At 43.5% G+C, this 14,610-nt stretch overlaps 1 protein-coding gene across 5 annotated transcripts in view; it reads left to right on the top strand.

Annotated features, from left to right (window-relative positions):
• The window catches only part of FUBP3 (far upstream element binding protein 3), a 47,981-nt gene that overhangs the window by 5,245 nt on the left and 28,126 nt on the right, over window positions 1-14,610 (top strand). For all 5 annotated transcript variants that reach the window (XM_006205420.3, XM_015240247.3, XM_072960293.1 and 2 more), the window contains exon 2: window positions 6,138-6,243. In XM_006205420.3, the coding sequence (XP_006205482.1) occupies window positions 6,138-6,243 (106 nt within the window). The remainder of the gene's footprint in view (window positions 1-6,137; window positions 6,244-14,610) is intronic.

A 14,610-nucleotide genomic window follows, 5' to 3' on the forward strand; every position in this document is an offset into this window, starting at 1 on the left:
TAAGCCAAAGGGATATAAAGCAATTTTCTCAGAGGCACACAAATAGTTAATATATGCAGTAGTTCTTGGACCCATGTCTCCTGCATTCTAAGAGAGACTTGGTCCCTTTACAGAGGTAGTTGGGTAGTTTTCCGTCTCAGTGAGATATCTGCAGTAGAATCTTCAAACAAAGTGTGGAAGGGATGCTAATGGAATTCGGAGGAATGTAGGGGAGAAAACTAATGGACACGTCTTCTTGAGGGCCTTTGGTGGGGGGAATCCTAGCTGGAACTATATTTCAGCCTAGTGCCTCAGCTGATCATCTTAGCGTTTTGCCTGCCGATAGGCTTCTCCACATCCACTTTAAATTTAGAAACCGTTTAATGAATACCTTCTATGTGCCAAAAACACTTTGCTATGCTTTAGGAAAGTTCTTTACCACTCCTGAAATACGGATCTTGTTAAGACTGTTGAAAACTGTGAACCTCTCCTCAGATATGTTTAAATAGTTTTGTGTGTAATTTCAAGAGGTTCATGAATTCTCTAAAGCTAGTATCTGGAAGTCCCAGTTAAGGAGCCTTTGTCCTAGGAGTACCAAGATGATTGAGACAGGTCCACTCCCTGAAGAGCTCCCTATATTGGGGAAACAGCATAATCGAGAACTTCCTCAGTGAGGTCATGCTATTTAAAGTTAGTGTATAAAATATAGGTGAGGGAGTATTTAATTCTCCCCAAATGTGAGTACCATGAAGTTGTCGGGGAAAGCTACTAAGAAGAACTGGTATCTTATTTGGTATATAGAATTCCTTAGTTTGGTTAATGCCAGTTAATAGGGCAGGATCAGCCGGGGCCCCAACTCTGAGGACAATAGCTGCCATTCACTGAACTTGTGCTGGGTGCCAGGCAAGGACTTTCCTGTAAGTCCTTTCATTTGATGGTTGTAGAATACCCAGGAGATAGTATAGTGAAGTGGTTATTAAGACTTTGGAGTCAGTCTGTATGAGTTCAAGTTCCGGTTCTGCCACTTACTAGATTAGTGACTTTGGACGTTATCTGACATTTTTAAGCCTCAGTTTCCTCATCTGTAAAGGAGATCATTGATGGCAGTGATATATATATTTTTAAATAGCTGATGTTAGAGGTTAGGAAGTTAACCTTGGGAGGTAAGGGTGGGTAGTGACTGAAGGGGGCATGAGGCAGGCTTTAGGGGGTACTGGCTGTGTTCTGTTTCTTGATCTGGATGCTAGTTATGCAAGCATTTTAGTGCATAAAAATTCAAGCTATAGACTTATCCATGTACTTTTCTGTATTATTATTATTCGATAAAAGGTTAAAATAGCAAACATTTCTTGTTCCTTATGATGTGCACAGCATTGTGCTGGGTGCTTTATATTGTTATCTTGGTATCCCTATGGCTACAATCTCAGGCAGACTGGCTCCAAATCCCACAGAATTGAGAATAGTAGCTACTTTCTAAGGTCACTGTGAGGATTAAATGAGGGCACCATCAGGCACTTAGTACATTTATTAATTTGATAGACTACCATCTTCATCGTAACCTAGCTAGTAGGTGCAGACCTTGGACTTGACTCTGCACTGTGACGCCAGACCATGCCCCCTGGAACTTGCTCTTAGTTACTCTTAGCCACTGGTTACAAGTCCTTTGGCCACATACTGTTTCTTCCTGCCCTGGTGGGTAGAGACTTTCAGTCCAGCCCAGGGCCCAGGCAGGGCCATTCTGAATGACTGCAGAGGAGAAGTTCCGGGGAAGCAAGATGGATTCTTCCCCTCTGGGTGGAGGTGTGAGCTCTCATCTCTACTTGCTGGACTTACAAGAATTGAGGATTGACAGCAGCTTTATTGAGTAACATGGACACTGCATGCGGGTGACCTGCTGGCATTCAGATGGCTTTGCCTATTTCCATTTAGTATAATGGAGTAAGTCACATTTTAACAAATGTGAAGTTGTCAAAGTATTTACAGCTTTCTATTTGGATTTATAGGGTGAACTGCTCTTGATTACAAAACCTGAAGGTTTGCACTAGGAATAGTTAATTACCATGTTTCCTAACTTTAGTGATTTGTGTATCACCCTTATGATTTTTGCCGTATCAGTGAGAACCCTCAATATGCTATTTACTTCATATTTTAAAATTGTTTTAAAATTTAAATTTATTTAAAATATTTTTAAAGGAAACAAAATCACTGTCATAAGTGAAAACCTTTACAATGCATAGAAGGTAACTGTGTGAGAGAGAGAGAGAAAACATTCATCCATGCACCTCCCAAAATTGCCTTGTGTACTCTTTGAAAAACTCTGGTTTAGTTCATCCCTGCATTTTACAGGGAGCAAGACCATTGAAGATCTTGCCCGAGGTCATACACTGGAACAGCCAGCTGGAAAACCAGGACTCATGACAGACTCCTGGTCCAGTGCTCCCCTCCTCCACATTTCCACTAACTTACTGGCAGTGGAGGTTAAATCTCTATGACGTTGATTTATATTTCATCTATTACTGTGCTTAAAATAGCACAGGTAGTGAGATAACCCATTCTCGATGCCTCCCCCGCCACCCAGAAAATGGGAGGAAAGTGAATCAAGTAGTAGAAAATAAGAAGCAGAGGCCCCCCCAAGGGCATGCTTTCAGATAACCACTGGAGTAGCCTTGGTTTTCTTGGAATATCCTGACTTCTGTGACTCTTTATTTCCTGACCTACACCATTATTAGTTGAAAATGTACCTGACTTCCCTTAAGCAGCTACTGTGCAAAATAATCAGTTACTGATATGAGGAATTGTTTGAGTTTTGTGCACTGGAAATCATTAGGTTTTAAGTCCTCAGAAAGTGGACTGTGTTTAAGAAAGTATTAGGTGGAGGGAAGGGGATTAGCCTGGTGCTGTGGTTAATAGCATAGTCGCTGGAGTCAGGCAGTCCTGGGCTTCGGGACTGCTTCTGCCACTTAATAAATGTGTGGCTCTGGGCAGGTCACACAGGCTTCTTTGAGCCTCACTTTTCCTTGCTTTATAATGGAAATAATACTGCTAACCTGAAGATTCATCATAAGGAGTAAACGAGGTAGCATCTTTAAAATGCTCCTAGCAGAGTGCCTAGCGCATACTAAGCACTCATAAAATTGTAACTCTCATTATTTTAGTAGGCATTTAAAATAATTTCTTAGAACAAGGTTGCAGTTATATGACTAAAGGAATACATTGTTTCTTTATAGTATAATATATAGTGTAATATCAGTGTCAGTTATGATCTTGTCTGTTATAATGTTAAACTCACGTCTAACATTTGTTTAGCCAGGGTTCAAATGCAGTTATGGATTTCAGAGCTACACCTCTTAATCATTACTCTATACACCTTTCTCTTAGTGGAAATTTCCCAAATTAGAGATACCTGAAGCAAACATGATTTAAGAACAGTTTGAAAGCCTCAGTCACTTAGGAGGCTTCTTGCTGCTTTAATCAAAATTAGGAACCGAAAGCTACTGTAACACTTTCAGCATATTGGCTTTGGGAAAAAAACTACATTCAAGCAACATAATTGAACTATATCAATTAGAAGGAAGGCCACGGACTCGGGAATAACATCTTCGCTACTTTGAAAGGAAGGGAAAAAGTCTGGAAGCCAAGATGCATCATCAGAAGGGAATAGAGAGAGCGCCTACTATGTAGAGCTTACGTTTGGGGTCCTGTCTTTGAGAGTGGTTTGACATGCACACTGTTAGGGGGACTCCACTGATAGTCATACCCCTTTCTTTTGTGATTTGAGGTCATCCTCACTGTCTGCAGGGAATGTTTTGGTCTGCCTTTAAACAAACAACTGGACCAATAATTGTGAAGCACACCCCCTCCCGCCATTAGCCATTTACTGCTCAGTTTTTTGTGGCAGATGAAAGGGTCTCTGTGGGGCATGAGCGCCTGCAGTATTCTCACCTTTTAATCCACCTGCTTTCCCAGCTGAGTCCTTAAAGATAATTTTTGCATTTTATGTAAGTAGCTGACCTCCACAAACTTATCCAAAACAAATACAGAGAACAAGATTGCAAGTTGGTAGTAGAATGCTGTTAGGCAAGATTTATACAGTATTTTGTTTTAGAGCAAATGGCCACTTGCCCTGAGATTTGGATATAAGATGTGGGGTTTCTACCAGCAGTCAATCTTAGTATTTTAATTATTTACCTAAAGCAATATTTTAAAATAAGCACCTATCCAGACTACTATCATCTGTAGCCTAGACAGGGCAAACTTTTTCTTTAAAGGTCCAGATAGTAAATAGTATATATGTGCCGGGGAGGTGCTCTGCACACCATATGGTCTCTGTGAAATGGGTGTGGCTGTGTTCTAATAAAACTTTGTATATAAAAGCAAGTTGTCCGCCAGCCATAGTTTGCTGACCCCTGGCCTAGGATACCTTCTAAATGGTCATCCCACTCTTGTCCCCTTAGAATCTATTTTCCTTATCCAGATGCATCGTTTAAAAGCATAAATCAGCAAGTTAACTTTCCTTACTAAGCCTTGTAGTTGCTTCCCATCCCCCTTCTTATAAAATCCAAGCCTCTCCCCATGACCTGTAAAGCCCTGTGTCTACTGGCCCTTGCCCACCTCTTGGAACCCATCTAGTTCCTTCTATTCTAGAGACACTAACTTCTCTTTCAGGTTCATACCTACCAAGTTTGCTCCTGCAGCAGGCTTTTGTACATGCTGTTCCCTCTGCCTGCAATGCCCTTCCTCATCATTTAGGTCTCAGATCCCATGTCAGCTCACAGCAGCCTTCCCTGATCACCCTGTTTAAAGTAGCTCTCCTGAAGACTCTGTATGTCAATGTCTGTTCTTACTAGTATCATGCTTATCACCAGCTGAAATGATCAATTTATTGATTAGCGTGTGTGCCTGTGACTCCCCACTGACTGCTGACTCACAGTAGGGGCCTGCTTATTCTCTTTCACTGCAGAGCCCAGCACATAGTAGGCACTCAGCATTTGTCGGGTGAATTGCCTTGTTTTACAGCCCTGGTTTTGTAAAGTGCTTTCTAGTGTACAAAGCTCCTTTGTGTTCAGAGTGTGTTGCAGATCTTTTCAAAAACTGAAGCAGATGGTATTATATCCAGAGGATCTGATGCAGTGAGAAAAGGGGCTTGCCCAGCATCAGAGAACTAGTAGATAGAGGGAGGAAACCTGACCTGACCCCGGGATACCTGGCATTTTAATTCTTCCTTTGGTTATCAGTATCATGATTACCTTTAGTTGTTATTTGTTTAAAGTAATTCGTGTTAGTCCCAGAAGGTCTCAAACTCCTGGGCACATTTGTACAACGTCGGGAAATCTACCAGTAAAGACTTGGCTCTATAGGCATCTCGTGCTAGTTGCTCCCCGCTCCAACTCACCCCTGCTTGTTACGCTTTACTTAGGGACTAACCTCAAGAGCCGTTGTAAACATTCCTTTGATTAAATCAAGGAGTTAATTGTGGAAAGTCGCGTTTAATTCCTAATGAAAACAAAGGAGATAAGTATAAGAAGTTCTACCATAGCATTTGTTTCTGGGGGAAAAATTTAATAGCTATGTTCTGTTCTTTAACTGACAATAAATATTAAAAGTTAGGTTAGCTCTCAGAGGTTATCTCAGTTTCCCCAGTGCAAGGATCCTCCTGAACTGGTCTGGACACAGTCACTCCCCTCGCCATGTGGACTGCCATGAAGAGCAGCTTGTTGTTGTATGTTTCTGTAGATTGCATCATCACTTTAGAGGGGTAAAGTTAATAGGACGAATATATTCCTAAAGAGTTGTCACACTTGAGCAAACATGGCCTTTTAAATATTTGGGGGGGATTTGTTTCTTAAGGGATTCCTGTGCCAAAGCCTTTTGAACAAAGTTCTTTGTATTAAATGATATTCCTGTATTTTAAGTGATGACTTAAAAATTTGCTTATAGAAGACAAATTTTTGGAAGTATATTTCTAAAGGCACATTATTATCAAGACCAAAAGCATAAAATTAATAGTGCAAAGTCCTTGTTCTATCACGACATTGCTTCACACTCATCTCCGTCGGGGGGAGAAATGGGGTAACAGCCCTTTGAAAAAGACTCTTGTCTTTCTCCCTCGATGGAGCTGTGATTTGTTACTGAGTATTTAAATCTGATTCTCTCTGTAGATTGCTGCTAAAATTGATTCAATTCCTCACTTGAATAATTCCACACCTCTAGTGGACCCCTCAGTGTATGGCTATGGAGTACAAAAACGGCCCTTGGATGATGGAGGTAAGTTGCTGTAAATATCTTTGCCTTTCAGGTGAACCTGCCAGTTAGGTTGGAGTCTTTGTCAGCCATTTCTTTAACAGCTTTTCTCCAGCGTCACTCTCTGAAGAAGAATGGTTCAGGGGAAATATTTAAGATGATTTTCTTCTGCAATTCTCCAGCATTTGAGTTCTTATTTGCCTTAATAATACTGAAATCACTTCATCTGGGCTGTAAGGTAAAAGACTTGGTCTTTTGAGCATCAGCTGGGAAGTAATTTGACTGATTCAAGAGTTTTGTTTGATTTAGCCCTCTTATTCCAGCACACACGTGGGAATCGAAGTTTTCACTTCTCTCCAAAGAAAAGCTAAGATTTGGTGCGTGGCTGTGGGGAAGCTGTGGCTATATACTGACCTTAAAGAAAGGAAAGGGGAGCGATGACCTTTCTACAGTCTGTCTGCTTACTTCACCATTCCCATTTAAGACAAGCTCTTTCTAGAAGCATCCATTGTTCTTTCATCCATTTGTTCATTTATTTCATTGGTTGGTTTGTATACCCTGCTCCATCCCTCAAAGAATTTGAGGCCACTTAGAAGTACCTGTCACCAGCACTTTGGCAAAGAGGATCAGATGTGTTTCTGCAGAAAACTTGGGCTTCCTTTATCAGGTTTCATCTCTCACAAAGTGTGACTGTAGAGGGGGCGCTGAAATGTACCAGTTGCACGTGAATATGCACATGGTGGGTGGGCCAGTGTCTTCTCTTTCTGTCCTTCTCTCAGTCTGCACATGTCATGTATGTGTGTTCATATTTCTGTGATGTATTATTAAGTGAAAAAAATCAAGGTATACAGCAGTAGGTATTGTGTAATTTTCTTCTCCCAAAAAAAGTGCATGTTTTATTTTCATAGAAAAAATATAATTTGGCATGGCTGGCAGCTCTGGTCTCTTTGGGTATTCTGAAAGAAAAGATTGCCATTGTTTTTAGATGAGGGAACCTTTTTGGAATAATTGTATAGGTTCACACTATGCAGATTTTAAGGGGACAAAACTCATTTGGGTGTAAAAGTTCTTGTCTACATAAAAAAAATTATGTTTATGATCACAGACAGAAAATCTACCCCAGGGCCGTTGGAACTAAGGTGACCATTTAAACTCTGAAATGGTACCCAATGTTAGTGATGCCGTATTTGTGATTTCTTAGACCAGATACGAGTGATTGCATTATCTGCATTTTTGCCTTAGGAAAAAGCTGTCATTCAAAGTAACCTTTCTACCTTTTGGGAGCAATCATGCTTCAGTCCCTCTTATGGGACATCAATATAAAAATTACACTAAGTTGTCTGGCTCTGAGCACATGTCTCATTAATGGACAGTGTCTCTCTGGCCCACTGTTTCCAGAAATTGAGATCAATACATTCCATAGCTCTCGGCCTTGTGTTTGCCTACTGCATGGTGTCAAAGTGTTAAACTTGTGCTGTAGAGAACGGAACTTGTATCTAGGTCCTTTGTAAAATGATCACCGAAGAGTTTGCAGATGAAACCTCTGACGTCTTAGCCTTTTTTCTCCATTAATCCTGTGCACACTCTAGCTGGTAAGTCACCAGTAAATCCAGAGTCTCTTAACGTTCCAGTTCATTGTTTTATTGTGTATTGTCACCTTTTTTTTTTTTTTGGAGAACCATAATTTTTTGCATGTCTGCCTTTGGATGACTAAGTCCTCGTACTCACAAGATGAACACAGTTTCTCTTCTTCCTCCTTCTAAATATTAAGTCTTCTTACAGTAGGAAAGAAACTTTTTGCATCAGGCCAGGTCTCCCATCATCCCCAGGCCTGTGTCTTAAGTAACACCAGACTGTATCGAAGTACAGGAAATTTCCCTCAGGCTTTTTACATTCTGCTCTACACTTGGCATTTGATAAAGTTAATCCTCTATTCTGTTTAAGTAACAGAATTACAGAGATTATTTTTCTCCAAGTGAGTCTCTACGTGTAGAATTTGAGGTTTGTTGTTGAGCTTAGGGAGAGCTGGGCACTTTGGGCCTGCCACCACCTCTTTGTCAGCTGTCTCCTGACAGGGATAAGGTCACTGGGCCAGTTGTGTTCTCTTGAATAAATATGTGGATAAACAGATCTTGTCAAGGAAAGGGAAGCTTGTGTTTACCCAGCAGCTTGCTAAGGGTCACAGTCATTTTGTTTGTGAGATGGAAGTTAAGCAAAGCAGAGACCACGACAAGCAGGAATCCTGGCGGCACTTTTTTTGTTAGCAATAAAGATTTCCAAAGGCTTTGCAAGTTTTTTGTTTGTTTTGGCTTGGGTTTGTTGGGGGTTTTTTGGTTTTGTTTTTATTTTTGTTTTTGTTTTGTTTTTTGGACAGGATCACTTCTTCGGCAATATGAACTTTCTAACTTTCCTGTGAAGCCAGGTTCTTTAACCTTTTGGAGGTTAAAGTTCAGTCTCCTAGAAGTTTTTGGAGGTGATTTTTGTGTCTGTTTAAAAGTGCTTCAGCTCTTAAGTTAACCAGAAAGAACCTTAACGTAGGGCTTATTCAGGACATTGAGGTTGGCAAACAAGTGTATGAATGAGAGGGATTGAAAAAAGTGCCAGGCGGTCAAACAGGGGAAGGTTTGTTCCTGACGTAGAAGGGGTTTTGAGCTAGTTGTGTTCCACGGCAGTTTTGAGTTGTCTGTCCGACTGCCTCACCAGCCTGCGCAGAACCCAGCAGGAGTTCAGAGTGCAGCTTTCAGAGCCCGCCTTGGTGCCCTGACCTGGGAAGAGCAGTCATTCTACTGGCCTCCAGCTTCAGGTAAGGGAGTTTTAACTATCAGCATCTTTAGTCTTGACACCCTATGTTTTTAAGCCTTTGAGGTGCATCCTACCAGTTCAGAAAGCTCGCTGCTGATCTCAGCAACATTTCCACCCGGTACTTTCTTCATGCTACCCCTGGAGCCAATCAAGCCAGCTCCATCCCCCTGCTCTGTGACTGCTTTCGGTAACCAGGGGCCCAGCCCCTCCTGAGCTGGCCAGCGCAGCCCTGCCCTTCTGGCCTCACGCCCTGCAGCAGCCTGGTCACATTCTTCTCTTTGCTCTTCCGGAAGCGCTTCCCCCATCCCAGCTCTTCACCTGGCTCACTCCCAGCCTTCAGTCTCAGAACTGATGTGGCTTCCTCCTGGAAAGCTGTCCTCATCCTCATCCTTTGACTTTCTTCAGTGCCCTGCTCATGTGCCACCTCGCCTCTTTATTTCCGCTCATGCCCTTTTCCCTTCTTCCTCCCTTTTTCACATACCACCTCGCCAGGGGCTAGTAAATTGCACTCTGCTCTGACTTCCGGAGCAGTTCACTTGTCCCCTCCTTGGGGCACATAGCTTCTGCTTTATTTCTGCGGGTATGAGGGAACATCACCTCCCTCTCCTGCTACATTCTACCTGCTGTGATCTCAGGGACGGCTTCTCTGTTTCCCTACCTACCTCATAGAGTGGGCGAATAAACGCTTGATACTTAAATTCTCCCTCTGCATATCCTATGATTAGCATTTAGGAGATTTTGGAAAAGCAAGCACCAAATGTAAGAGAATAGTAGTAGCTGAGTTGTTCAGAAGTACAGATTTAAATTTAATCGGAATCAGAAGTTGACAAGCTTTTTCTTAAAGGACCATGTAGTAAATATTTTCGGCTTTCAGGCCCGATGGTCTGTGTCCCACCCACTCAGCCCTGCCGTTGGAGCTGGAAAGCAGCCACGGATGATGCGTAAACAGTGAGCGTGGCTGCGTGCCAGCACCTCGTTTGTAAGCGGACAGCGGGCTCTCAGGTATAGTCTGCCAACCTCTGATCTAAAATCAGCCTTGTTAAATGATTAACTCTAACACTTGCTTACTCTTCATCTGGGAAGGTGTGCAGAGGGTCCCACCTTCCTCTTCCTTAAACAAATCTCCCTGTCTCAGGTTCCATGCTCTAACTGCCTCGACTACCCAACAGAACACATGATTTCTCATGTTCACCGTAGAGGTGTTTGGCAGCTGGAAAAGGCTCTTCTCCCGCCGTCCCCTCTGTATTTCTAGGAGCAGTGGAAGCATCTTCAGTTTTTCACCCCAGGAGAGCTTTAGGTAACCATGTCCCCTTGAGCTTTTTGAGTTGAATCAAACAGACCACACTCTTTCCCTGTCCTCTCTGTAAAGGGTGGCATCAAAGTCAGAACTTCGGGTGGAAAAAGCACTGTTCCTGCCATTGCCAGGGGTAGGTGTAACACTGGTGCCTTTGAAAATATCCCTGCCCTTTCTACCAAAGACTTCCCTTTGATATTTATGGAGTACCTTTTTAGATTTACCGCACTTTCTAATTTCATATTGTTTGTATTGATGATCTTGTTGTGGAGTGAAGGAAGAAGAGTTTTAGGTGTACTAACGAATTAGTTACAGGAAGATTGGAATAGAATATTTCAAGTTTTGTTTCAGCACTCAGTGGCAAAAGGCAAAGAGAAGGGGGAAAAAAGAATGAAGAGGAAACATTGTCTCAAATTCCAGGCTTTCAAGGAGAGGAGAAAGAGGAGAGGAAAGGAGAGGTACCCAAGCTCGGCAGTGGTGCGGGCCAGGGTCCTTGCAGGCGCATAGTGGGGCGTCTAGACCGTGGCCTGTGTGCGCACCTCATCAGGCCAGGCCCTGCGAGTGCCTGAGTCTCTACTTGGGAGTGAGAGGAAAATACATCTCAGGGATGTGGGTACTTTCCCTATCTGGAGGGTAATCATGGATGCTGCAGGGGTGAAGAGCCAAGAGTAAAACTCAGTTCCTGAGAGTCCGAGCGGGTGGGGAAGATCTGCTTTTCACAGAGTAGGGACGGGGTTCGGGGTGTCGTCAGCAGTGACGTCCTCCCGGGGTTAGGGGGATGCACAGGTTTCCCGGAATCCTTCTCCACCTCTTGTACTTCTGTGCATCCTTTCCTAAAATGGATCTCTCTGAGAAGTGTGTCTGCACTGGGGACACCACACGGGCCCTTCTTTCCATCCTCCCCCTTTTTTTTTCCACATCACCTTTGATTTGTGATGGTTCATCACTGGGAGTGGTAAAATCCTCAGATGCCTCAAAAGGGGTGAGTCCAAGATTCTGAGTGGGGAATCTCAAGATGATAAAGCATGAGAGTCTTGGTGAGAGATATTAAAAAAGTCAGGGCCTAAATTTTTTTATCCAGATAGCAACTCATGGCAAAGGCTCATGTTATCCCCTCCTCCCTCCCCTCCATACAGTCTGTCCATTTTAGAATTATAATTCAGAAGTGATTGAGAGTCACAGGGCTTCACGTTAACACAGGTGTGAGCTGGAAACAGGAAGTGAGTTTTCTCTTCCCTGGCAAAGTATGATCTGACTGGTTGGTTTGACGGTTGGCTTAGCCAAGTGGATGAAATGGTAGACATTTTCCATGAAGATGAATGAGCTATATCTGCTGTGCTACAACAGAGCTGTAATTGAAGTGTATACAGTCCCTGAATGTTATTTGTACCTGCTAACCTAGGGAAAAATTTAATTTTCAAATCAAAAGGGGTTCATAGTTTTTTGAATTTCTTTTAGGGAATATATGACCCAGAGTGGCTCTTTACTCTGGTAGATGTGAGAACCACTTTACGAGCTTTTAAAAACACATCTTATGTTGCAGTCTCTCTGGAAAACTTCCAAAACTAAACATGCAATTGCCATTCAGGCCAGTTACACTCCTGGGCATTTATTCCCAAGAAAGGAAAACTTGTGTTGACACAAAAACGTGTTCACAGATCTTGATAGCAGCTTTATTCCTCATAGCGCCAAACTGAAAACAGCCCAGATGTCCTTCAACAGGTGAATGGTTAACAATCTGGTATATCCATGGTGCCCACGGGATACCACTCAGCAATGTAAAAATCAAACCATTGATACCTGCAGCAGCCTGGTTGGATGTCCAGGGAATTGTGCTGAGTGAAAAAAGCCAACCCCAAAAAGCTATTTTATTTTTTAATAAACCTGGTCATGACCCCCGAAATTGATTTCATAACCACTGGATGAAATGAAAATAGGGCATAGTGCTGTAAATAAGTATTCTAGCCTGTATTTTTCCTCTTAATTTTCCTCCAGAGGTTCTTGGATAGGCCCTTGAACTAGGGAGGGGTGCAGGTGGGGTTCCTAACATCTCTGCCGCCTTCCTGGAGATGAGGTGAGGTTGCTGCTCATCGTGGAGTGCTCTCCTTTCCCCACTAGACTTGAAGCTTCTTGAAGACAGAGATGACCTTGCTCACCATTTTATCCTCAGGACCTGGCACAGTGCCCAGTGCCTGAAAGGCACGAGGGGTGCAGAGGCCACGCGGACCCTTTTCTGAGGGCTTGGGTGTGACTGCACCTTCATTAGTGAAGTGTGACTGGTAATAACAGCATCTGCCTCCCGGGCCTCTTGTGGAACTAAGTGGGTTCGTGCAGGTGAGGTGAGGCCCCTCGAGAAGGACTCTCTGAAGCTGGTGGCGGTGTTCTTTCCGCTCACAGAGCCTGTGAGACTGCAAGTGAGAGGGACGATACTGAGATAAACTTGAATTGACTCTCACTTTACAAAAATAATAGTTTGTAAAACTAGTAACAGGTTACTTGTCTCGGGATTTTCAGCTGAATTTAGCATGCCAGTGTTTTGTGGCTTTGGGGCGAGAGTTGCTGCCTTAGAACACAGGAAGCCTTTGTATTGTCCTTGGAGAAAAGCTTTTAAAAAATGCTTTGAGAACTGCAGAAGTCCCTGCAGCTCGCTGACTGTAAGTATCACTGACCTTAACTGGGGCTTGGAAAGGCTTTGGTGAGAGTCAGGGGAGAGTGGAATCCAAGCAGGGGCACAGAAAGATTGTTTTCGAAGGCTGAAGCGGAAGATTTATCAGTTTGTTTTGCCAGTCACGGAGAAACCCTGACGTTCCCCCTCCCGACCTGCGCGTTCACCCGCGGCGGGTCTGCTGCTCTGTGCTCCAGGCCAGCGTGTGTCGTCTGCGCTGTTACAAGGGGTGGGGGCTGCTTTTCCCTTGGGCTTTTTTTGAGGGAGGAGTAGGGACTTAAGTATTAAAGTTGTTGTGTATTATAAAGTTGGATGTGCTCCTCAGTGATGTTTTGTTAGTATTTCTTTGGAGGCAAGAAAAATGGAGGCTTTTTTCCTCCTCACTAATGGGGAAAAAATGTGTCCAGTGTCTTATTTTTTTCAAAGATCATTACTGAAATGGGAGAGTACTGTTACTCTTCAGAAGGGATTTCTCATATTGTGGCATGAATGTTTTCTCTGGGAAGCTCCTATTCTTCCATAGCCCAGGCAGCTTCCCACTACATAGTGCGCAGGGCGAGTGAGGCCCACGCCCGTGTGCGCGTGCGCACCTGTGCCGGGAGGGTGCACGGGGGAGCTTCGGAAGCAAGATGAACCGTTGTCGACCAGCAGGTACTATTAACAGGAAATAAGGACTGATTTTATTCAGCAATTTTCCTTTTTCACAGTAAAATGGCTATAGTTACCATTCAATTGAGCTTGATAGGTGTTCCCACGTGCCTCCTTCGTCTGACCCCACTTCATCATGAAGACTGGGACAAGGCGCCCATTTGTGGAGTTGGACATTATCACTTTGCTGTATGAATGCCCAATGCCCCTTATCTGACTCCTGGTTTTCATTTTTAGGTACCAAATGGGAATGTTTCTGAAAGGAATGAAACTTTAAATCACGCATTTCAGCCTTTGGGCTCCAGCATTTGCATGGAGGAGGAGGCGATTTGTCCTTTCTAAGAGTCCACCAACTCAGAGAGTTGAATCTGGTTTTGAATTTGATTTCATTCTTCGATGGTGTGGCTCTCAGCAGTCCCATCTATTTGTGGGACGACGGTGTGTGCGCTTTTATTTTCCATCTTTGTAGGCACCTCCACTTGTCAGCAGAGCAGTTGGCTGTCAGAAATGATACAGTGTGTGTGACACCTGTGACACGTAGTTTGCCAGCAAAAAGGAATTTCCTTTTTTTCTTTTTGATGAGCACAAAATTTCAGATGGCTTTTGACCGTGAGTCCTCTGAATGTTCTCATGAATCTCATGAAGTTCCTCATGGTAGTGTTACCCTTTACTCTTGCTACGGTGGCTTTTTTGGCTGAAATATCGGGAGATCATCAGCCTTGACATCTCTTAGCGAACAGTGCAGGGGACCAGGAGCCAGGGTCCGGCCACATTGCCCCATATGGGGAATAGGCACCTCTCCTCTGTGTTTGCATCATTTCAAGACATCTGAGTTCCTCTGTCTTCACTAGATTCTTTACCCTTAGGAGGGGAGTTCTGACAGGAAGCCGGAAAGCTGAGCTTGACCCTTAAGTAGGAACAGTAACCAAACTCACCAGCACTCTGTCCTGGGCCTTCTCCTGCAGCGTGTTGGGTTCACACC

Source organism: Vicugna pacos, chromosome 4, assembly GCF_048564905.1.
Source record: "Vicugna pacos chromosome 4, VicPac4, whole genome shotgun sequence".
NCBI classification, from domain to species: Eukaryota; Metazoa; Chordata; class Mammalia; order Artiodactyla; family Camelidae; genus Vicugna; species Vicugna pacos.